This window comes from Canis lupus, chromosome 6 (assembly GCF_003254725.2).
Source record: "Canis lupus dingo isolate Sandy chromosome 6, ASM325472v2, whole genome shotgun sequence".
NCBI classification, from domain to species: Eukaryota; Metazoa; Chordata; class Mammalia; order Carnivora; family Canidae; genus Canis; species Canis lupus.
Window position 1 is genome coordinate 17,351,585 of NC_064248.1, and position 22,955 is coordinate 17,374,539.

A 22,955-nucleotide genomic window follows, 5' to 3' on the forward strand; every position below is an offset into this window, starting at 1 on the left:
ATTCATACAGCAATACCAGAAAAAACTATTATAAAATTCCATCTTGAGGCACCTGGGTGGCTCAGTCGGTTAAGTGTCTGCCTTCAGCTCAGGTCCAGATCTCAGGGTCCTGGGATCAAGCCTCTGATTGGGCTCCTTGCCCAGCAGGGAGTCTGCTTCTCCCTCTGCCCCTCCCCCTCCTCATGTTCTCTCTCTCTCTCTTTCTCTCAAATAGATAATAAAATCTTTAAAAAAACCCAAACCTCAAAAAATAAATAAATAAAAATAAAAATAAAAAATCCAAGCCTCCATCTTCATACACTGCTGGTGGGTATATAAAATATTGAGCCTGGATGGCTCAATCAGTTAAGCATGTTGGTTTCAGTGGCTCAGGTCATGATCTCAGGGTCCTGGAATTGAGCCCCAGGATTGGGCTCTACGTTCACTGCTGAGTTGGCTTGCTCCCTTCCTCTACTCCTACCCCCTCCAGCCCCTCCAGGATAAATAAATAAATAAATTTTAAAATCTTAAAAAAAGAAACAAATGTCCATCAGTTGAAGAATGGATAAATGCAATGTGGTACACCTATATAATGGAGTATTGTTTGGCAATAAAAAGGAACATAGGACTGATACAACTACAACTTGGATGCACCCCGAATGCTTATAATGCTAAGTTAAAGAAGCCAGTCATAAAAGACAGTGAATTCTGTGGTATATGAATTATATCTCAATAAAGTTGTTTTAAAAACCCTCCATTTTAGGAGCGCCTCTCCATTTGCTAGATGGGGCGCTGCCCAATCATGAATCATTTAACAGAGCCCATTAGATCTTCAAATTTAAAAAACCCAATTCTACAAATAAATCATGGCACAGAAATAAGCACATTGTTTAAGACTACATAGCTACACTTCTAAGCTCATTCAAAACAAAGAAATGCATTTCTGAATAGCAGCCTCATGATGGTGAAATGATTTTGGTTTTGTTTTGCTTTTTCAACCAGCATTTGGTCTTTCTGGATTCCTCTTTTACCTCTGCCTGAGGAGCTCCTGATTTCGGATCAGGACATGCAGAGATGGATCAAGGGAAAGTAGTGGTTCTGAGGACAGGCCCCAAGAAGGCAGCCCTGGGGATTCCTGCCCTTCACCCTTTTTCTTCAGGAAGCATGCTGCTGTTGCTCCTCCCAGGACCTGCATGTAAGCTCTGGAAAAGCTGGGGATTTTTGTTTACCTCTGCGCCCCAGCTACAAGGTCAGTGCCTGCCTGGTATGATCAAGTGAACAGTGGTCGAAAGAATAAAAGGCAGTTCAGATAGTGAATCAAGTGAGGTAAGAGAGAGCTTTCTGACTTGGGTGCTGATAACAGATGGAAGTGGCTCAGGCTGGGGGACACAGCATCAGATATAGGAGATGACTGGGTATCTGAGTTACATTTGGGGGGATCTAGAAGAGGTTCGATATACGTATCTAGAACATATTCTCCTGAGAGTTCCACACCCAAATGTGTATGGGGGTCAGGGAGGTACCTCAATAGTGACAATGGCTCATTCCTAAACAAGAGTGGAGGAGACAGTGGCAATCTGGAGAAAGAGGATCATGCTCCATTTCAAGGGCAGTCATGGGGAAAGCATGTACAGTGTCAACAGATTTTTAGATTTTTCTAAAGAAGCTGAAAACAAGGACTGCCATGTCCTTCTGGTCAACCTGTTTCTGATTTGTTGGAACATCCTTAGGTTTGAGCCTTCCCTAGAGGCCTTGGGCATGGTAGGAATGAATGTTGGCTACCTCTTTCCTAAGGTGATGGGTATAGTGGAACAAGACAATTTGGGGCAGCTCGGGTGGGTGCCAGCCTCTCTAGCTCGGTTTAGTTACTTGGTTTTTAATGACCACATCAAAAAATAATGTTAAGTGTAAAAAGGTAGTTGCAAATAGTACATCTCACAGGACCCCATTTTTCCCCCACAATATTTGAAATATATATCCAGAAAAATAACTGGAGGAAGATATCCATGACACTTAGCAGTGGTCACCTCCATGGGCTGAGATTACGAGGCACTTTCCCTTTGTAGTATATATCTATGTTCGTTTTATAGTGACTGGATCTAAAAGAAAAACCAATGTTGGTTTTTTTTTGTTTGTTTTAAATTGCAGATCTTTTCTGATGGAACTATATGTGTCCATACTTGTAGGTAAGCACAGAAATAGGCCTGAAGAGCATATACCAAATGATGGAGTGGTTACCTCAGGAAATGCATGGGGCATAGCACAGGTTGGCAGGTAAATGGGAAATTTAGTTTTGCTATCCTTTCATATTGCTTGAATCTTGTAGAATATGTATGCCTGGGTTGTAGAAAATATGGAAAACTTCAATGCCCAATGCTCCAATTCATCCATCCACAAGTAAGAAAACAGGTCTCCCAGGTAAGGTGGGAGGGGGAACCCTCATAGGACATGGCTAGTATTGTCCTCCCCCATCCCTCCCTGATCCGAATCCCCCACCCGTCCCCCAACCCACATGACCCCCACACACTGAAAGAGCAGCCAAGGGGCCTCATTGTAACACTCATTTTTATATAAATATCCGCAAGTCATGTTACAGAATAAGTCCCACCGGGGAAAAAAGTCAACGTTATGTTTTTGTTAAACTGACCCCTGCCTTCTAGGTTGGGCCCCAGCCTGGGGGCACCTGCTGCTTTGGGAAGGCTGGGACTGCCGCCGAGAGGCCGCTGAAGAAGCTGCCTGTGTGGCCCACCCCCGGGCCGACCCCCTTCTTTGGTGTGTGGTACATGGTGACCTTCTCTGCCCACCCCCCCCAGCCTAGGGCAGGGTTCCGGGGAACAGGGTTCTGGAGGGCAGGGCCCAGGAGTCCTGGGGGCACTTGGAAATGGAGTGGGGGACTGAGCCACTAAGAGGTGGAGTCTGAAGCTTAGAGGTTGAGCCTTTTGGGGATGGTGGCACACAGAGGTAACAGGAACAAGTGGGGAGGAACCTGGGCTGTCAGCCAAGCAGGAAGCCTTTGCCCTTCTTTCCAGCCTAGGTACCCAGGTCCCTTCCTCTGTTGCTCTGTCTCCTGCTGACTCCATATTCCCAGGGATAAGCCCTGGGTTCCTGCCTGTCCCCTCCCAGCTCTTCCCTCTACAATCCCCCCTCCCCCCACAGAGAGGCCAGAGGCTAGGAACACAGCACCAGTCTGAGGATTTAATTAACCAGGAAGGGAGATTATTGGGAGGGGCACCCCTGTAAAAATGTACAAAAGGTCTGGGGGGCTATGTGGAAGGAGAGATAAATATGTACATGGAACCCCCCTTCCGTTAGCCCCTCCTCCCCTAGCCCTGAGAGGGCATGAGGACTTGGGTGGTAGGTGAAGGGGAGGGGGGGCACTTTGGCCTCTGGCTTAATGAGCCCTTGGGGAGGCAGGCCAAGGGCCTAGGGGCCCTTGGAGGGGGCGATGGTGTACCTCAGGAGATCATGAGCTATGACCTCTGAAATGACCCCCACTCTCATCTCTCATGTGCACAGAGGTGCACATACACACACACACAGACCCCCTCTCTCTAGAGGCTTGTGACCTCTGCCCTCCCAGTGACCCCAAGGTCCATCTGATGCTTGATCTCGTGGGGGTTGGGGCTTCCGCTCCCAGGTTCCATGACCTCAAAGGTGGCTGGTGAGGTCATGACCATTGCCCTCCAGCCCTGGCTTGAAACCTCAGCTCTAGGACCTTGTCAAAAGGAAAGGGGGATGGAGCTTTGCCCCCGCCCCTGCCCTTCCCTCACCTGTCAGCCCGGGCTGGACCAGGGGCCCGAGGTGGGGAACTAGGCCTGGGGGCGGGCACAAGTGGAGGTGGGGCCCCCAAAAGGGCTCCTGGGGGGGTCTTGCTGAGAAGGTGAGGGGTTCCTGGGGCTGCAGTAGGCGGTGGAGGCGGTGCCAAGCGGCTGTATAGCAGGGGGTGGGCCGGCTCCAGACCATAGAGGCGGGCGGCAGCCACGGCCCCCGGTCCAGTCAGCTCCTCGCCAGCCTCATAGAAGCGGGGTGGCCTGGCAAGGCGAGGGGGCCCTGCCAACCAGGTTGGCTCCAGAAAGCCCGCGCAGCGCTCTGGGGGACTAGGGCCCAGAAAAGGGGGTGGCCGGGGCCTCTCAAACAGCAGGTGAAGGCCCTGAGGCCCAGTGGTGGCAGCGGCGGCGGCGGCAGCGGCGGCGGCAGCGGCAGCAGCGGCAGCAGCAGCAGCGGCCTCCTCCTTCCGCTCTTCCTTTACCCGCACGGATTCCTTGGCAGGCCTGGCCCCTTCCTCGCCAGCCCGGGCCTTGGGAGTAGCGGGAGAAACTCGGAGCTGGGGCCGTGAGAAGGGAAGGTCCCTGGGGAGAGAGAGGGGGCCTCCAACAGTCCGACCCGACCAGACTGCGAGTGGCGTTGAGAGCAGGTGGTGCAGGCAGCAGGGCGGCAGGAGGGTGGGCGGTGTGGGGAGCGGGGTGGCAGGAGGGCTGGCGGTGCGGGATGTGGGTAGCGGGCAGCAGGGCAGTGGGTCGGAGGGTCGGCGCACCTGTCTTTCTCCTCCTTGGTGATAGAGGGCTCCCTCCGCTCCACAGGCCGCTCCTTGTCTGAGCCTGGTGTCCGGGCGGCCTCAGGGGGCCGGACCCAGGCAGGAAAGGCCAGAGGACTGCGGTGCAGGCGGCCCCATGGGTCTGGGGGGGAGGCGAAGGCTGGTGGGGCCCCTGGGCTTTCTTTCTGGGCAAAGACGGCGCCGGAGTCTAGACAGAGGGTGAAGCAAAGAGTGACAGGCGCCACAGGGAGGAGGAGGTCCCATGTCTGGGGCCTCCTAAGCCCACTGCCACGGCCACCCACCCGGCCAGCCCCACCCGCACTCACTGAATGTAGGGCTGCCCAGGCCTCCAAAGGCCCCGTTGGAGAGGGCAGCCAAGGAGGCGAAGCTTGTGGGACGCCCAAAGGGATCTGTAGGAGAAAAAGGGGGTGGTCAGAGCATTGGGCAGCCAGCTGGGAGCAGGTACCAAGACTAGAAGGGAAGAGGCAGCTCAGGGAGCAGGCCCCAGAGCCCCCGCTGCTTGGTCTTGGTTTTAACAACTGGGTGCTGAGCACTTCCTTGGGCCCCTGTGAGACACTGAGCTTTGACATGCATCATGTAGTTTAACCTCACAAACAACAAGCCCCATGAGGCAGACAGGACCACTCCCACTTAAGGATGATGAAACAGGCTCAGAGAGGTGAAGTGACTTGCCAACGGTCAGTCATCTAGCCAGTAAGTGGTACCCCCAGCCCAGGGCCTCCCTGACTCCAGAGCTCCAGCCCCACCATCCCCCACACCAGCCACCCAGATCAGCTCTATAGCAAGCCGTTCGCCTGAAGATCTCTGCTAGCTTCCTCCCACCTGACATGCAGGGCCCTTCCCGACCTGACTCTAACTTCATGCACAGATGGAACTACTAACCTATTCTACTACGGGAACACCTTCCCCAATGCCATCAGGCTCGATGCCCTCCTGTCTACCCAGACCCAAGTTAAATCTCCCTGCAGAGCCTGCCAAGACTGCTAGGAGCCAATGACCACCTTCTGCCCGGGCCTGCACAGCCTTCCTCTGTCCTCCTCTCCCAGGTGGCACGCTAGCCCCTACCACTGGCTAGTTCAGAGATGGCATCTGAGCTGGCAGTGCGGGCCAATCACTCTGCTCTGCCCCTATCCCATTTCACAGGCGATGAGATCAAGGCTCAGAGGAGTTGGAGTAACTTGCCCAAGGTCACAAACCAAGTGGAACCAGGCCTACCCCCATTCCAGCTGCCTCTCAGGTCTAATTTCCATCCCCAGCTTGAGAACTCCTGGAAGTCAGGGACAAGGCTGGGGTTGCCCAAATGCTCTTGGCTCTTACCAATGTGGGTGCTGGGGCTCAGAAAGGGTCCGTGGGCCCCGGGAGCTGCCGTGAAAGGGTTGGCTGCAGCGTGGACGGCACCTGGGGCAGAGAGGTGGGAGATTCTGGTGAGGCTGAGTGGGCGCAAGGTGGGCCTTGGGCTATAGACAGGGAACCTCAGGCCCTGAGAGGGCTGGCCAGACTCACCAGTCGCAGTGAAGAGGGAGGCGGCCGGGTGGGAGAGCTCCTGCCCAGGGGGCAGGGCCCCATAGGGCCCCGGAAGGCAGGGCAGGAGGTCGTTCCGAAAGTCAAGCTTGTGGGAGTCGCCCTGCATGGGACAGGGAGAGGGGTGGTGAGTGAGGAGCCAGGTGGGGTCCCGCTCTTGCTCTTCCACCCCTAGGTCCCCTTTGAGGGCTGGCTAGTGCCAAGATGGGGCTTGGGTGCCTCGCCTCTGCCTCTCTCAGAGCCTTCTCAGGCCACCCCCCTAAGCCAAAGAACCTAAACTGTGAAAGCACTCAGGCAGTGACCGGGGACAGGAGAGGATGTGTCTGGCCAAGATTTGGCCAAGACCTGCCAAAGGCAGATGCCCAGGGCTCAGGCCAGCCCGCTCTCCCCAGCCCTCCCACCCCAGTACCTTCATCTTTTCCTGGTGTCTCAGGATCATGTAAGCCACGCGCACGTGCATGGCACACCACTTCCCTGGTTTCTGCCGCCCCAGAAGGATAACCAAAGGGAAAGGGAAGGAAAGAACGTTCACTCATCACCCACTCTAGGCCTGGTCCTCGGCCCAGCCTCTCCACACATCCCCAATCATCATCCCTACAACTGAGGGATGACTAGGTTCATTTCATGGCCTAGGAAACTGAGGCTCAGAGAGATAAACTGTCTTGCCCAAGGTCCCACAGCCAATTACATCGGAACCCAGGTCTGTGGCTTATAAGCCTTGCCCTTTCTGCTGTTCCACATCTGACTGCCTCCACGTCTTGGGCTTCTCGCTCACTCCCAAGCAAGACCCGCCCTCAGCCAAACACCCTGAGACCAGCCCCCAGCCTCATGCAGCCTGAGGTCCTCACCAAACTCACCCTCAAAGGTGGCCGGAAATGGTCGGGGATCTGGGGATAGCAAAGCAGAGATTGGCGGCGATTCAGACCTGTTTACTGTCCTGGGCACCTCATCTCCACAGTCTTTAATCCCCACCCAAACACCAGAGACCTTGCATAGCTCCCTCAGGCCATTCCTGCTTCTGTCAAGACTCCATTCCCCATCTCTCCCACTCTGGGCATCTCCCCTCCAGCACTAAGTTTCTGAGCCAAGCCCCAAGGACGTGCCCTGCTTGGAACACTGGGGAGTGGGTTAGCAAGCAGGCAGGATGGGTTTCTCAACCAGAGAAGCTATCCTATTAACAGCTTTATGTCATGAGTCTCTACTTAAGATTTCTTTAGAAAAAAAAAAGTCTTTACTGCTGCTAGAAGACGTTGCAAGATATCTGGTCTAGTCTACCCTTTAGGAAACACATCCTGTGTTCTTCCCAATGTTTCCAGAGCCGTGAGCTCGAAGGCTGTTCCCTGTCCCACTTCACAAAGGGGCAGCTTATCATTTCATTGTTTTATGGACAGGACTTCCTGGTATGATGTCATTTTAAGAAAAAGGATTTTGTAACTTAAAAAATTTGAAAACTCCTACAAAAACCACTGTCCTAGTAATCTTATTTCTAGAGCAGCTTCATGAAATTTCTATTCCTCACGCATGGGAAACCTTGTCACTTAACAGAAATGCTCTCGTCAGATTCTCAGGGATACCCCTGATCACACACTAAAGAAAAAGGATCAGTAGTTCGCTCTCAATCAACTCTGCTCTCCCTCAACAGATACTCTAGTTCCCCCAGGACCTGCCTTGGCCCCCCTCACCTGTGTCCCCTTTTGGGGAAGCCCGCTCGGCACTGGCCCCAGTCGTGGTGGCAGCTCGGGGTTCGTGCTCTGGGAAAGGGGAGTGATCAGTCAGGAGAGCCGGCACCAGGCATAAGAGGGGTCTAGGACCAAGATGGGGGCCAGGGCTGGGACAGGGAGGGAGGAGCATGGCTCTGAAGAAAGCTGGGTCCAGGAGGGGAGGGCAGGAGAACGGGTATGGCTTTGGGGAACGGAGGAAGGTATGTGGATCTGGGGTGGGGGGTTGGGGTCTTTGGGTCTGTAGGGGGTGGGAGGTGGTGGTATTTGGATTGGGAGCTCACCTTGGGCTGGAAGGCCCCCTGCAGGGAGCCAAAGGAGACAGCCGGCGGGAGGCCCGGAGGGAGGCCGGGCACTGCGGGAGGGAAGGCCGTGTACGGCTGTGGAGAGAAGGGCGCTAGTCCAAGCTGGGGGTGGAGGTGCGGCCCACATCTGGTCTGCCCGTCAGTCCTGGGGCCTCCACCCTAAAACCCGCCCCGGGGGAGCTCTCCCAGGCTCAAGGCTCTTGCTTTTGAAGCTGAAGACTGGACCCCAACAGTCGGGGCCACACACATGGATGCATCCATGCCCACACACCACACCACACCACACACACACACTCACATTATGCCGGAAAAGGCCTTCCATCTTTCCTGGATATTTCTCAAACTGGGGAAGAGAAGGGAAGAGTAAGCTGCCAGCCAGGGACTTAGGACCTTCCCGTGGAAGCCACACCCTCCCCCCAAGTTGCTGAGCCTCATCACTGGCCCAATGAGGAGCTCACCATGTGGGGGCCGTGGGGTGGCAGCAGGCCCGGGGGATAAGGGGTGAAGTGCTGGTGGGTGTGCTGGTGGGTGTGCTGGTGCTGGTGGTTGTGCTGGTGGAACTGGAAGGCCAGGGGCCGGGCCGAGCCCCCTGCCCCCACCACCTCGGGACCACCCTGGGCATTCAGGTAGCGAGAGTTCAGGTCCTGGCCGATCAGGTCCTGCTCTGTGGGAGGGGAGGGGGAGAAGGCTTTAACATCTGTTGCCACCAGGTCAGCCTCCTTGGGCCCGGGTGACTGGCCTTCCCTTCTGGCCTTGAGCCACTCCCTCCTCAAGCCCTGATGTTTGCTGAGGTCCAGATGCCCCAAAGCCGACTGGGCCCAAGCCCGGGGCCATGGCCCCCCACCCACCCCGGCCAGGACCCCAAACTCACCAGAAAGGGCGTTAGCAGCTGAGGCCCCAGGGTGCCCTGGCACCTGCAGCAGGGGTGGGGGTGGGGGCAGGGTGGGGCCAGGGGAGAACAAGGAGGGGTGGTGGGGTGGTGGGGGGGGCCGCAGCCCAGGGGGGGGAAAGCTGTGGGTGGACAAAGGCAGGGGCAGTGAGGGCGTCGGGGGCCGGTGGGTGAGCTGCGCGGACGAGGAGGAGGCAGATGAGGAGGAAGAGGACGAAGAGGATGATGAGGGGGGAGGCTGAGCCACGGGAGGGGCCGGGGCCTTGGGGGGCGGCCGTGAAGAGCTGGGGAGAGAAGTGGGGAGATGAGTGAGGGGTTGGGAGGTGCCAGCTCTGACGGGAGGGGGTCAGAAGCCTGGGCGATACCTTGACCCTGGTTCTCCAACATGGAAGGTGGTAGAACCCGGCCCCCAGGAAACCCACCCCCGCCCAGGGAAACCATCCTCAGACTGAGGTACCTCCCACACCCAACAACCCCCTCTCTCCCTCTCAAGGTCTCTTCCACACAGCTACCTCGGACGTCTCTGGTCTCATGACTTGCCCTCTCCTGACTCAACCACGGCACAAAACATGTCACTCACTTTGACGCTTCATTACAACAGGCCACCTGGGTTCCCACCCTAAGACAGTGGAAGCAGCACCTTGCTGGCCTGGCCTAGATGTCAGGCGACCTGAATTCTAGGCCCGTCTTGCCATTAACACCCTGGGTGACCTTGAGCAAGTCACTGCCCCTCTCTGAGCCTTAGTTTTCTCAAGAACAAGAAAAAGGACGGTAACGATGATGACAATAATAAAAATAGCACCGATAGTAGTAATAGTATCAGTGATTCTTACCCTTTAACGAGCACTTACTGTAGCCAAGTGCTGACACCTGCTTTACATGCTAATCCAAATCTCCACCATGTCACACCACCTTTCCAATTGCTGCCGCATCCACGTAACCACCTGTACCATTTACTTCTTTCTTTAACTCAGTTTCTTTTTTTTTTATAATTACTTAGCCTCACCCAGCAATACACGTGAAATCAAGGGGTTGAGATACTAGTCATGTTTTTCTAAAGCCCATTAACAGCTAAAAAAAATTTACTCCCGTAACAGCTGAAATGATCTTACATACCACTAATGATGCACGTACACACTTTGGGAAACACTGCATTAACTCAATTGATCCTCACAACAGCTTTATCAAGACAAAGGTACTACTGTCATTTCTTTTCCACAGAAAGAGAAAATTGAGGCTCAGAGAGATTAAGTGACTCGTCAAAAATCACACAGCCACTAAGTGGCAGAGCAAGAATTTGAATCCAGGTCTGACTGACACCAAAGCCAGCACTCTTAATCATCATGTCAGCATTTCCCAAAGTATGTTCTGAAGAACACGATTCCTAGCAAATGTGTCTTGCAAAAAAGGTCTCACCAGCACATAAAATTGGGAAACGGCACACAGTGGATTTCCCTGCACGCAAAGATTGAGTGAAACAGTTCTAACAAGTTCCTATAAGCAAGTAATCACTTTAACTTTGTTTCACCCAGTGTCTTTCAAACTTTTCAGCCTCAGAATCCTTTTTTCAAGTCACATTCCACAGGTACCCTCCCATGTCCCAGCTAGAGAATGCAGGGGTTGGTGCCAAAATGACCAGGTCCTTCCAGACCAGACCAAACCCCTGGACCACTCACCTGCCAGTGCTGAGGTCCAGGCTGCTGCCATAGGGAGAAGTGCGGAGGCCAAAGGGCGAGACCCGAAGCTGCAGCTGGGGCTGGGGTGGGGGTGGCAGACTGGGGGCGGCCGGCAAGGGTGCAGGGGGTGAGACGGGAGGCCGAGGGGCCGGTGGAGGCGGTGGTTCCTTTGGGGGGAAAGGCACTAGCAGCGGGTCGGGCCCTGGGGGCTGTTCCTGGCTCCGCTCCAGGCCCGACACTTTAGGGACTACGGAGAGTTTTGCTTCACAGTTCCCATTGAAGGCGCCGTGGGGGCCCGAGGCTGTGAGGACAAGACAGTAGATGTGTTCAGTTGAGGCCCATACTCACCCCATTTCCCTCCCTTGTCTCCAGCACCAGCCCTTCAGACCAACCTTTGCTGGTTGAGACAGTAAAGGATGGGTCGAGGTCATCATCGGAGACCTGGGGAAGAAGGGTTGGGAGAGTCAGGTTCTGGTCTGCTGAGGCCCTCACCCAAGAAGCCTAAAAGCCTCCAGAGCCTACTAGGAAGTGGCAGCAGGTGGCAAGTCTACTCCAACAGCTTAGTTGAAATCCAGCAAGGACCGTGGGCTCTAGGGGGACCTGTGCTTGGGGAAAGGGGTAGAATAGCTGAGCCTGAGAATCTATTAGGCCAGTAGGACTGAATTGAGGCACACTTACATAGCAGAGACATAAGCACATTAAAGCCAAAGTGTCTGTTATTGCTAACTGCTGGCCCACATGCCTACCTGACTTACAGATCTGTTGGGGCCACTAGTGTCAGCAAAAACTTTTAAAATTGCCGATATTTACAAACCCAGGAATTCCTCATAAAAACTCAGACTTGTAGGTTCTCTTAAGAATTGGCCCTATTCTTGCATGGCAACAATTAGACTAGACAGCGGTCACCTCCTTTAGACAGACAAGAACTCTCTGGTTCACCACAGTCCCTGTCCAGCCAACTTTTTAAACTAAAACAAGATATAGATCATGGAATACAAATTTAGTTACAGGGGTAGAGTATGAACTGCTAGAACACATTATTTCAAAACAGACACATCTGACCTAATAATAAACTGAAATATAACTTTGTAAGACATGTTCTTATACTGACCACAATGGTTTAGTGTTCTCAGTACCGTAACCCTGGTCTCTGCTCAGATCCTAATCTGTGAGAGCAGACGAACAGCTAGCAGGAACGACCAGCTCTGTTCAACAGCCACCTTGGATTTCCGTGGAGAACCACTGGTACCTCCAAGGGCTTTGGAAAAGATGGTATACCAAGGCAAGGGCTTTTTATTCTTTGGTCAACTGGCTCTAGTTGCCAAAGAAAAAAAGTCATTTACCCATTCAATCTGCCCACCCCCACACTGCCCCAAATCCAGTCACGGCTAAACCTATGTTGCCCACTCAAGGGGAGGCTCTGTCGAGTGTAGAAGACCTCTAAGCTGCAGTTCATTTTACAAGTTGTAACATGCCCACCCAACAAGTTCTAGCCCTACTCACCCTCTCATCCAGATCGCTTTCTGCATCACACTGGGGAGAAGGAAAGACAGAGGTGTCACAAGAGGGAAGAAGAGTGTGGCCCAAGGGAGAGTGGGGACTTTCAAAGAGGAATTGAGAGGGGAGGGGCCAGTACAGGTAGAGAGCACTTACTATGTATCCAGCTTCCAGAGAATGACGGGAGGAGGCCTGAGAAAGACCAGAGTCCAGAGGTAAGGGAGGCTGACTGACGAGGCCTTTGGATAAAGTCTAAACTCCCCAGTAAGGAACTCAAGGCCCCTCATGACACACACTCAATCTCTTCCTAGCGGCTTCTCCTGCTATGGCCCACCCTTGTTTCCAATGCTTTTGTCATTTTCCAAGTATATTCTATCTCTGTGCTTTTGCTCAAAACAACTTTGCCCATTTCTCCTCTTAGCAAGCTTATGACTATCCTTCAAGGCCTGACTAAGCCATCCTAGGGGGCTTTCCCTAACCACAACCCTCCTCCCATCCCCCAGGCAGAATGAGTGGCTTCCTCATGTGGGTTTCTGCAGCATCTCTCCCAGATCTCTGCCTTCTGTAGCTTCTCAGGTTTTGATCTAGGCATTTGTTCAGATTGTGTCTTTCTTGCTACACTGCTATTGCCTGGAGACATCTGAGACCATATCTAACTCATTCATGATTCCATTAAGTCTTTTTGATACATCTCTAAATAACCAACATGTTTGGAATAGGGCCGCCAAAAGCAAAAAAGTCTGACTGTGGGCATGTCTCTGTCAGACCGGGACTGAGGAGTGAGGGTTCCAATTTGCTCTGCCTTCTCCCTGCCCTTACAGAATAAAATTACTGTTTATGATGGACAGTGGCATTGCTGATGGAAAACAGGTCTATGTAAAGGGTATCCTATCCAGACTTTTAAAGGACAAGGATCTATGACAAGCTCACCTCTTTCCTTCTCCGCTTATTGGGCCATTTTCGGGCCCGATCCCCAGAGGGCCGGCCAGGCTCCCGATCAGAGCTGTCCCCTGGCTCCCCAGTGGCCCCACTGGAACCCCCCCTCTTCCGCTTCCCAGAATGCTTCAGTCGATGTTCCAGTCGCTCTGGGGGCTGAAGAGATGCATCCTTCTGTGGAGGAGGAGGTGGGACTAAAGCAGATGGAGAAAGGAAAGCTCCCCACCTCTCTAGGGGTGACCAGGCTACCAAAGTGGCTCTCAGGCCGGGTAACCTGGCTGGTCCCTAGAGACTAACTCTACCTCCTCCCACCCCAGGGTGGGGCAGAGGCCTGGCCAGAGGAGCCGGTTGCTCTGGTTTGGGGTGCCAGCATTCCCCCCTCAACTCCACCCACTCCAGGTACCATACCCTTCTCTCTGCCCCTGTGAAGCCCCCAAAGGTCCCCGGCTCCATCAGGCCCCACCTGCAAGGCCTCAAGGCTGGCGAAGCTGGCGATGGCGAAGCCATCGATTAAGTCCTCCTCCTCTTCTTCCTCCTCCTCAGGCTCCTCCTCGGCCTCCCCGTCGTCGGCGCCCCCCTCCTCCTCCTCCTCCTCTTCCTCCCCGCGGCTGCCCGAGCCGGCAGGCCGCTTCCGAGCTCGGGGTCGCGGGGGCCGAGGCCTGGGACGGGGCCGCCGTCGTCTCGGGCCTCCGGGCCGCTCTCCGGACGAAGCTGACGACCAAGGCCTGGCGGGCGGTGGCGGCGACGAGGAGGACGAGGAGCCGCGCGGGGCAGCCAGCAGAGCCCGGGGCGCGTCGCCGCCGGGACCTCGGCGGCGCCGCTGCTCCCGGTCTCGGTCTCGGCGCGAGCAGCGCCGCCGCCGCCGCTCCCCCTCGGCGGCCCAGCCCGGGCCGGGAGCCGCGGCCGCTGCCGTCTCCATGGCGACCGCCCTCAGCGCCGCATCCGGAGGCGGCGGGGCCCGAAGCGGCCTGTCCGCAGGCCCGGGGTCGCAGGCGCGGCGGTGGCGGCTACACAGGGACGAAAAGGCCACGGCTTTCCCTTTAAATCAGGATCTACGGGCCCCACGCTTGCCCCAAGGCCAAGGCCCGGGGAGCCGGCGCCGCCCCCGGGGCGACAAGCCCGAGGGCCCCCCCTGTGGGGCCGGCGGGGCCGAGACGGAGAAAACGGGGCGGCCGTCCCTTTAAGGCGAGGCCTCAAGTTGTCCAGCCCCTGACCCCTTTAAGACGACCCGATGGTGTCCAGCCGGCCTAGTGCAGTGGCCGCCCCCTGCCAGGGGTCGAGACAAGTCTTCCCGAGGAAGAGGAAGGGCCACCCCTTTAAAAGGGACCGAAAGCTCGCCCCGAAACGCAGACCTCCCCTTTAAAAGTGTCTCAAGTCCTCCGGCTAAAAGGGGCCACCCCTTTAAGGAGTCCAGGGTCGTCCAAACAGCAGGCCGCCCCTTTAAGGGCTCGGAGTGAAGTTTCTGGTCCTCCACAAGCGGCCACTTCCCCTTTAAGCTGAGTTTAAAGAACTTCTTGCGAGGGGGAGAAAAGGAGGTGAGAATCCCCACTCGCTCCAGCACTCCCAACAGCACAGTTCTGAATTTGTCAGCTTCTGTTCGATGGCTTCCCCTTTAAGGTTGCCGATGTAGTCTGCCGAGTTCAGCGGCCACCCCTTTAAGGAGATTTAAAGGGGCCTCCTCCAGGCCCTGCTCTTCCAGCCTCCGCCTCCGGTCGCCATGAAAGGCTGGGGGGGGGGCGGGGCCGCGGGGCCAGCCCTCCAAAGTCCCGGATGTGAGGCAACGGTGACGGGTAGAGCTTCTCTGTCTGCCGACATAAAAGTCTCTTCCTCCTTTCCTCCGTCTCTGTCTGACTTGCGCCGTAAGGGATCCGGAACGGCTGTTGGGCAGCGAGGGAGCTCCAGCGCACCCTTCTGTTGTCTCCTTTGGAGTCTTGGGCCTCTTCTCCGCCAGGACTTCCCTGCCCCTCCTCCCTCTTCCTCCTCAGCCTACGCCTCCTTCCTCTCTCGGCCTCCTCCCACTCTCCGCCCCCTTCCCCTCACCCCTCCACAAGCTTAGTCGTTGATAGGTTGAGAAGTGTACGTCAAGGCGAGGGGCGGAGTCAAGCACTGGGGAGTGGGTAATATGTAACCGCCCTCAAATCTTGGATTGGGTATACGTCATATTAGCCCCGCCCCTCAGCGGGTCTTGTGACTCGACTGGTTAGAAGTAGGCGCTTGGGGCGGTCCCCCCACGTGACCCCGCCTCTTCCTACTCTCTGTTCATTGGTCCGTCTTCAGACGGCGTCGAGACTAGGAGTCGGGATGTGGTGCGCGAGTTCTAGGGGGCGGTTGGCCGCTGGGCGGCGTGCGGCGGCGGAAGGTTCCTCTCGGCTGCCAGTTACGTCGTCTCTCCCTTTCCGCCGCTCGGCTTAGCCCAGAGGCCGCCTGGCTTCTCGCGCACGCGCGTGGTGATACTGTCGAGCGGCTGGCAGCTCAGCGGGATCCCCCGCGGTGCCGGGTGGCCTGAGCACGCGGCGTGCCTTGCCAGCGCCAGACGCGCTAGAAGGAATCCGCTTCCCGTTATCGCTCCGTTCAGTGGGAGAGTGCTGGCTTGTGGTGTCTGCGTGCTAATGAGGAAAGAAACGCTTTGCGTTCGTGCCCAGGCCACTTTTTCACGTTAACTTATTTGGCAGGAAGAATTCTTTTAGGAAGGTACTGCTGCGGATGCCTCAGTGGCTCAGCGGTTGAACGTCTGCCTTTGGCTCAGGGCGTGATGCCGGGATTCCAGGATCGAGTCCCACGTCCGGCTCCCTGCAGGGAGCCTGCTTCTCCCTCTGCCTGTGTCTCTGCCTCTCTCTCTGTGTCTCTCATGAATAAATAAATAAAAATCCTTAAAAAAAAAAGTAAGGTACTGCTATTAGCCCCATTTTACAGAGGGGGAGGGGAATCGATGCACATTTGGTTTCCTACATAGGATTTGGCTCAAGCCTAACTCCACAGTCTGTGCTCTTAGTTACTGCTATTCTGCCTTTAAATTTGGAAAGATGGAGAATGCTATTTCTGGCCTCTGGGTGCCTCTGGGTTAGCGTTTTAATGAAGACATCACATTACACACTCAACTTGCTTTTTTTTTTTTAAAGTATCTTTACACCCAACACGGGGCTGGAACTCATGACATGCTGAGATCAAGAGTTGCATACTCCACCAACTAAGCCAGCCAGGCACCCCTCAATTTCCTTTCTTATATGTAAAATGAGTGTGATTCCCTCTCACAGTGCTATATGCAGGTCAAATATGTATGACAGGTTGTTTGTAGGTGCTCAGTTAGAGTTGATTACTTTTATCTCTTGAATCCAGAGGAAAGTCTGTACCTGCATGTTAGGTGGAATTCAGGGCCATCTTGATGAAGGCCTTGGTCCACTCTGGGTCCCTCAGTCCCCTCCTCGATATATGTGAATTTAGACAACCCTTACTAGGGTGCAGGGTCACAATATCTTCTGGAGCAGATTCCAAAGTATCACTCCACACAGGAAAATTCTCAAATCATGAAAGTAACTCTGACGACCATTCCCCTACTTCTTCCCTGTATCCAACCCTTATTGCCTTCCCTGGCACCTCCTCCATTTCCCAGTCTTTCGGGGCCAAAGTAGAAACAGCCAGTATAGTAAATCTCAAACTCAGCTAGAGACATACAAAAAGATCAGAAACATATTGAAAACTTTACTAGAAATATAGAGAAAAATATATAACTGCCTCAGATGCTTCAGGATGGATAGACAAATGGAGCTCCTAGGTCCGATGGGGCAGTTCCCTATCCACTTCCTCCTCCTCCAGGAGTGAGGCATCCAGCTCCTCCAACCGCTGCTGCAGCAGAGGTCCCACATCTGGGCTGGGGGCCAGGCTGGAGGTAAGGGTCCTGCCAGCTGTCGCCCGGACCCCACGAGATGGCCGCCGGGATCGAGGAAGGCTACTGTCCCGAAATTCTACAGCCCGCCGAAGCTTCTTTGAGCTGGTGAAAATCAAAGTCCCGTTGCGCTCCCGGGGTTCCTCAAAGATGGTCTCAAAGGTCCTGGACCAGGCAGGGAGGGGTGCTGGTTACCAGCATGGCCCCTGGTTCCAGCCTTCCCTCTATCACCCCCATGCCTTCAAAGTTTCTCACCTCCTGGTTGTAGGTGACTGGTAATTCTTGTTGGTATAAATTTCTTCTAAGCTGAACTCCTTCTTGTTCAACCTGGGAACAAAGAGCAGAGGCCATTGAAAAACGGAAGGCCACTGTACTCTGGAAAAAGGATAAGCAAGGCCTGGTCTACATTTCAGTTTCTGGGACACGTTAGGGCCAGGAGTGCTTCCTAAGGCACACAGATAAGTTCTAAGTGCAAACCATGTCCAGACCAACTTGACTCCTCCAAGCTGGACTGTGTTCCCTGAGAAGAAACAAAGCCACACTTCAGGGGATCTGAGCCTATTACACCTTTGGCCAAGGTATTTCCATGTACAGTGAGCCACTCACCTGATTGGTCGAGGCAGCCCCATTGGTGTAAGGTTTAGCTGAGGACGGGCTGGTGTCCTGCGTATTCTGAATTGAGAAACTTTTCCCATGGTCTGTGAAAATAGGGCAGAGGTAAGAGTGCAGCATGGCCTCAGGTCCTCACTTGTCTTCTCCCCCCATTTTCTCCCTCCATCTACTCCTACCTTGGTCTCAGGGTCTGAAAGCACCTGGTCCTCTGAGGCCCTTGGCTCCTTCCCCTTGGTTGAGCTCAACCTGCAGAGAAGGTCGAGGCTCAGGGACAAATAACATTCAGAGCAATATCCCCATCTCCCCCCCCACACACTGGATAGTAGGGAAGGAGGCTGAGCCCAGCCTGTGCCAGGGCTTTAAGAAGGGTGGCACCTGGGTGGCTCAGTCAGTTAAGCAGCTGATTTAGGCTTAGGTCATGATTGCAGGGTCCTAGGATCAAGCCCCACCTCGGGCTCCCCACTCAGTGGCAAGTCTGCTTCTCCCTCTCCCTCTGCCCCTCCCTCCATCTGGGCATGTGCTCTCTGTCTCCATCTCTCTCTCAAATTAATAAATAAAATCTTAAAAAAAAAAAAAAAGGAGGGTTTATCGAGAGCACTACCTGGGTTCTGCAGGTTCAGAGAAGGAGGAAGTAGACGCAGTGGATGAGCAAGATGTGATGAGGGGAGGAGAGACTCCCACTCCTCCAAGAGGGAAGACCTCTTTCCGGAGACAGGGCCGAGGGGGTGGTGGGGCTCGGGCCATCTCTCCACCACCCACAGTGTGCCGCCGGGGCCGTAACCGGCTTGGGTGGTGTGGAGTGGGGGGCCAGCTGCAGGTGTCTGGGCCAGGGGGCCCCAGATCAGGGCAGGAGTGGCTTCGGCCCAGAGAGGGCTTAGAGAGAGGTGCTGGGGGACTGTGGTCTTGGGCCCGCCACTGGTGGATAGGGGGCCGGGGACTGACAGACGCAGTGTCCTCAGTGGCCCCAGACTGCTCAGCCTCTGAGATGGCAATCTTCAACTCCAACTTCATGGGGGGTGATGGGGGTGGGGGCCGTGGGGCTTTGTTGGGCGTGAGGAAGATGTCAGCAAAGCTCTCCAGCTTGGAGCGGACAGAACGGAAGAGGGGGGCCAAGCCCCAGGGACTGAGGCGGGGGCGTAAAAGGCTGGACGGCGGTGGGATCGATGGGGGCTCCAGTACAGGATCTGGGGCTGAGGAAAAGGAGAGGCTCAGGTGGGCATTCCTTGGCTGCAAGTGTCTAAGCCCTACTTCAGTGGACTCAGCCCCTCCCCCAGACACTAACCTTTGCCCACAGAAGTATAAACCCACACCTAAAATACTAAGCCCTAAATTTAGGAATTGAACATCAGGCCTCTGAAGTCTACACCCCAACTTCACACACCAAGCTCCCATGGGGGGGGGGGGGGAGTTAAGCCCCACCCCCGCCTCTGCCCCTGATACTTTTAAGCTCAGCCAGGATTTTCCAGGGCCCTAAATCTTATCCCTCTGAGTCCTTACCTGGTGGTGGGCTCTCCGGAGGGCCTTCAGGCAGGGCAGATGGCTGGAATGGGGGATCCAGGTCCCTGGACGGAGGCACTGACTGGTGAACAATCGTCATGGACTCGGCTCTGGGGTAAAGGGGCAAAATAAAGGCTCAGGGAGGTTTCAGGTCCAGATCCCACCTGAGCCAGCACCTCCTCTTCCCTGAAAGCTTCTGAAGGTGTTATAAGGAAGGATCCGACAGGTAAATTCTGATGCCTTTAGCTTTAGCTCCTGGGATAACAGTTGCTGTCTGGACATTTTGATAATCCCTTCCCCAGCCCTCTCACCTTCTCGCTGGGATGATGAAGTTGGGAGTCTTGTCAGCAAAGCCCTGGATGTAAACAAAGGATGTTTTGGGGGGAGGCAGGGAAGCCCCCTTTGGCCTTTTTAGCTCCTCACGTTCTGACCCTCTCAAGTCTCCAGAACCCTGCCAGCATTCACACCCAAGACTTTTTCCTACAGGTCTTTCCTCAGTGTCTTCCATCTAAAATGCTGTTCTCCTTGCTCTGAGCAAAATCTACCCCAGCTGAACCCCTGACATCCTTACCCCAAAATTCTCATACCTCAGCCAGGGGTCTTGGGCTAGCAATGTCTTCTAGCATCACCACCAGAGTGGGCTGGGGGACCCAGTCCTCCTTTTCTGAAGGGCCCTCCTCTGGGCCATGGGTTGTCCTTGATCGCCGCTTCAGAGTAGAAGGCCGGTGGATGCGGCTCAAGGGCTCTCGACATAAGTGCAGTGGGTCAGGAGACCTAGAGAGAAAACAGAAAGATCAGAGGGGCTCAGTTATGCCCCTAGTTTACCCTTCAACCTGCCATACTCACCTGGTCTGTGAGGACCATGTGGCCTGTTGGGGTGGTGAAGCAGGTGGCTGGCTTTGGATAGAATCCCGCTGGTTGCTGCGGTGCCGTAGGGTGGTAGTCTCTTCTTGGGGCACCAGGGGAACCTAATTGAGAAGGAAGTGTCAAGAGCAAGGTGATGAAATGAGATGGGACAGGACAGGACCTCACTGAACCTAACAGTGCCGTATGCCACAAAAGTGATAGAGATTGTGGCTAGAATTCACTTAAGAACCCAAAGAAATGAGTTGAACGGAATCAGTTCCAGGGCCAGATATTATAGTGTCCTGAGCTGCAGTAATCTCACCCAGGCTGTTTGGAGAAATGAAAAGGAGTGACCTTAGGTGAGTCACTGCCCTATTTTGGGCCTGTTTTCCTAACCTGTGCAATGGAGCTAAAGACCTCAGCCTGCTTCCCAAGAATAGCTTGGAAGTTGGGCTGGGGAAGAAAGCAAGGGTTTCTCATACTTAGAGAGTTGTAGCCATGTGGTTCTATGCCCAACACGGTTGATGGCGGGGAATGGGCACTAGAGACCCTGTCCAAATATAGGTAGATTCAGCAAGAGCCAAATAGAACTCTAGCATTAGGGAGGCTGCCTGAGCAATGGGTGTGAGAATGAGGTATCTGGATCTCAACTATCCTCATTAGTGATCTGGTCTGACTTTGATACTGAAGAGGGGACCAGAGGGAGGAAGGAGGCCTCTCAGTTCAAGGGGCTCACCATGTGGGCAGTCATAACATCTTCCAGCACCACAGCCAGGACCCTCCGAGAGGCCTTTTCCAAAGGTGAAGGGGCCGCCAGAGACTGCAGTCTCGGCCGTTTGGGGCTCCTGGCTCCCCATAGTACTCGAGCCAGGGGCTGGCGGCACAGACGTGGCCGGCCAGGTGGGCTGGAGGATGAGAGAAGCAGAGGACGGTCGCCTGAGACTGTCGTTGGCTCTGTGGTTTCCCCGGTACGGCCGCCAGGCTCCCCGTTTCCCGTGCTCAAGACAGGCGGGCGGGGTGCGCTCTCACCTCGAGTCCCCGGGCAAGTCCATGGGGAAAGCGGCGGCTCCGGGGAGTCCCTGGGGGATCCCAGGCTGCAGCCTGGGATGGGGAGGGGGAGCGGGGGAGCGGGGAGTGAGGGCCAGTCCCTCCCCAGGGGCTCCGCCCTTCAATGGTCAGCCCGCCGCTCCGGGTAGCCCATGGGCCAGAGCCCTAGGGAGTGAAAGGGCGCCCCCGGCTGGCCGCCTGGAGCGGGTGTCTTCCCGCTGCCGTCGCCCGAGATTAGTGGATCACCCGCGCACCCGGACTGGCACTTGCCAGGAGAACCTGGCTTGCAGTGGCCCCGGTTCTCCCACGGCCCGAGCTTCTGGGGCCTTTGTCCCCGCAGAATCCGCCCTGAGATCCCCCAGGATCAGCTGGGATCCCGGTCCTGAGAGGCTCACTTTCCGCCGGGTCCCTCTGCAATCCTCATCCACGGCCAGCGAGTGGCCAAGAACTCCGAAGCAATACTCCCACACACTGACGGTGCCCCCCGCCCCACGGATCCCTTAGACTGGATCCCTGCGGAAAGAATCCTACAGCCCGGTTGCTCCAATCAGACGCCGCGAGGATCTTCCTCTCCCTGTGAGTTTGGGCTCCGCAAAGCTCCACTCAGACAGGGGCAGCCCGAGCCTGAGCATCACGAACTCGGTCCGGATCCCCAGGGATCCACTGTCAAGCAGATACCCCCTTCACTCCAATCCCGGGAGGTCCCGCCCACAGACCCTCTCCTTCCCCCCTCCCCGGCTCCCCACCCAGCGCTCTCCCCAGCCCAGGACCAGATGGTTCAAATGTTTCCTTCCCTCCCTCCTCCCGCCCTCTCTCCAGCCGCTCGGTGCCCTCCTCCGCGCGCCGCTCACCGCCGCCTCCCGCGGATCCCGGGTCTTCGACGGCTCCCACCTCCGGCTCCTTTAAAACCAGCCTTAGCCAGCACTGCCCAACCGCCGAGGGCCTTCTTCTCGCAGCCCTCGGGCACCGCCCAATCGCCGGTCCCCGTCTTCCGGAGTGGTGAGAAACTAAGTGAAGCCACCTGGCAGCCATCTTCCCTAGGGGCAAGAAGCCAAATTGGGCAGCGCTGCCATTATAGCTGAGGGCAGGTAGCTCTGTCCTCGATGAACCGAAGTGGACCGGATGGTGTCATTTTCTGAAGGCCAGTCAGTGGCCGAAGACTAGACCAAGTTTCTTGAGCTACTGAGGCAGCTGTAGTGAATAGAGTGCCGCCACGTTTTTTAAGGGCATCTTCCGGTTCTTTGGTTCTTAGGTTAATAAACGTGAGCTGAATACTAACGACATGTGAAATTCCCAATTTCCTAGAGAGGCCTCACTGAGAGCGATTCGGCTACCCTCCGGGAATCCTCGAGTCCCCCCAAGGCGCTGAGATGTGGGGGGAGGGACTAAGAACCTGAGACTAGGGATAGTGCCGCCTCCGGCTCCAGGGTTTGAGCGATGTACCGAAGAGACTGAGCGGAGCCGAAATTGGGAAGAGGCTGGGGACATTGACCTTCCCGGAGGTGTGGGGGTTTGTGCGGCCCGCGCCGAGGGCTCAGTATAGGGGCGACATCGCAGGGGATCAATAACCACCTTGGCGTGCTCGGTGGTGTCCAGCGCCTTCCTCTCTGTTCCAGGTTCCCACGAAGCCAGTGTCAAGGGAAATAGTCCTTAGTAACAGTACTACTACTACTACTACTAGTCCTTAGTAGTAAGGGATCGGGGATGGAATCGAGCTGCTTGAGAGGCTGTATCATGCAACCTTTACCTGGAGCCAGACTACTGGTGGCGAGGAAGTGGGGATGTAGTAGCTTCTTGCACGGTGAAGGCACCTTCACCGCCGAACCAGAGGCTGTGCTTCCACTAATACCCAGAATTCTCCTATCCCAGAATTCCCTGTACTTACTTTCTTGGTGGAACAGGAAAGCCTGAAGCCTAGAATCCTGGGTCTGTGGGATGAGGGTGCCGAGTACCCAGCCAGTATAATTCTCTCTTCTGGGACTTAGTGATAAAAA

At 55.4% G+C, this 22,955-nt stretch overlaps 2 protein-coding genes across 6 annotated transcripts; both read right to left on the bottom strand.

Annotated features, from left to right (window-relative positions):
- Positions 1 to 2,526: 2,526 nt before the first annotated feature.
- FBRS (fibrosin) lies at positions 2,527 to 15,112 on the bottom strand. 2 transcript variants are annotated; one of them, XM_025415872.3, is made up of 18 exons: positions 13,540 to 15,112; positions 13,071 to 13,250; positions 12,297 to 12,332; positions 12,147 to 12,176; positions 11,036 to 11,084; positions 10,644 to 10,944; positions 8,950 to 9,251; positions 8,537 to 8,742; positions 8,377 to 8,421; positions 8,058 to 8,153; positions 7,738 to 7,806; positions 6,913 to 6,942; positions 6,465 to 6,539; positions 6,038 to 6,158; positions 5,852 to 5,932; positions 4,840 to 4,923; positions 4,514 to 4,721; positions 2,527 to 4,328 (listed from the first exon to the last, which is right to left on the bottom strand). In XM_025415872.3, the coding sequence occupies exons 1-18, from the start codon at positions 13,993 to 13,995 to the stop codon at positions 3,746 to 3,748; spliced, it is 2,952 nt and encodes a 983-aa protein (XP_025271657.1). In that variant the 5' UTR covers positions 13,996 to 15,112; the 3' UTR covers positions 2,527 to 3,745. The 2 variants fall into 2 exon arrangements, with proteins under 2 accessions (XP_025271657.1, XP_025271658.1); XM_025415873.3 differs by having other exon boundaries at positions 6,465 to 6,536; positions 13,540 to 15,111.
- A 1,643-nt stretch (positions 15,113 to 16,755) lies between these two features.
- PRR14 (proline rich 14) lies at positions 16,756 to 22,731 on the bottom strand. Of its 4 annotated transcripts, none has more exons than XM_025415875.3 (13): positions 22,534 to 22,731; positions 21,813 to 21,998; positions 20,944 to 21,015; positions 20,651 to 20,819; positions 19,915 to 20,036; positions 19,656 to 19,842; positions 19,380 to 19,423; positions 19,069 to 19,178; positions 18,173 to 18,761; positions 17,748 to 17,817; positions 17,566 to 17,657; positions 17,215 to 17,286; positions 16,756 to 17,064 (listed from the first exon to the last, which is right to left on the bottom strand). In XM_025415875.3, exons 3-13 carry the CDS (start codon positions 20,964 to 20,966, stop codon positions 16,845 to 16,847), a joined length of 1,698 nt encoding a protein of 565 aa, XP_025271660.1. In that variant the 5' UTR covers positions 20,967 to 21,015; positions 21,813 to 21,998; positions 22,534 to 22,731; the 3' UTR covers positions 16,756 to 16,844. The 4 variants fall into 4 exon arrangements, with proteins under 4 accessions (XP_025271660.1, XP_025271659.1, XP_025271661.1 ...); XM_025415874.3 differs by having other exon boundaries at positions 16,756 to 17,124; positions 22,534 to 22,722; XM_025415876.3 differs by lacking the exon at positions 20,944 to 21,015 and having other exon boundaries at positions 16,756 to 17,124; positions 22,534 to 22,719.
- Positions 22,732 to 22,955: the final 224 nt, after the last annotated feature.

What these genes read in the sequence shown, in the direction of transcription:
- FBRS (XM_025415872.3), bottom strand. Translation starts at nt 13,995, where the DNA reads ATGGAGACGGCAGCGGCCGCGGCTCCCGGCCCGGGCTGGGCCGCCGAG. An exon ending in CTGGACCTCAGCACTGGCAG is followed by an intron (nt 9,252 to 10,643) that starts GTGAGTGGTCCA and finishes TTCTCTCCCCAG; the next exon opens with CTCTTCACGGCCGCCCCCCA. An exon ending in TTCCCCAAAAGGGGACACAG is followed by an intron (nt 6,943 to 7,737) that starts GTGAGGGGGGCC and finishes TGCTATCCCCAG; the next exon opens with ATCCCCGACCATTTCCGGCC.
- PRR14 (XM_025415874.3), bottom strand. Translation starts at nt 20,966, where the DNA reads ATGGACTTGCCCGGGGACTCGAG. An exon ending in GCCCAAGACCCCTGGCTGAG is followed by an intron (nt 19,424 to 19,655) that starts GTATGAGAATTT and finishes GTTTACATCCAG; the next exon opens with GGCTTTGCTGACAAGACTCC. An exon ending in TCCGGAGAGCCCACCACCAG is followed by an intron (nt 18,762 to 19,068) that starts GTAAGGACTCAG and finishes CCTTTTCCTCAG; the next exon opens with CCCCAGATCCTGTACTGGAG.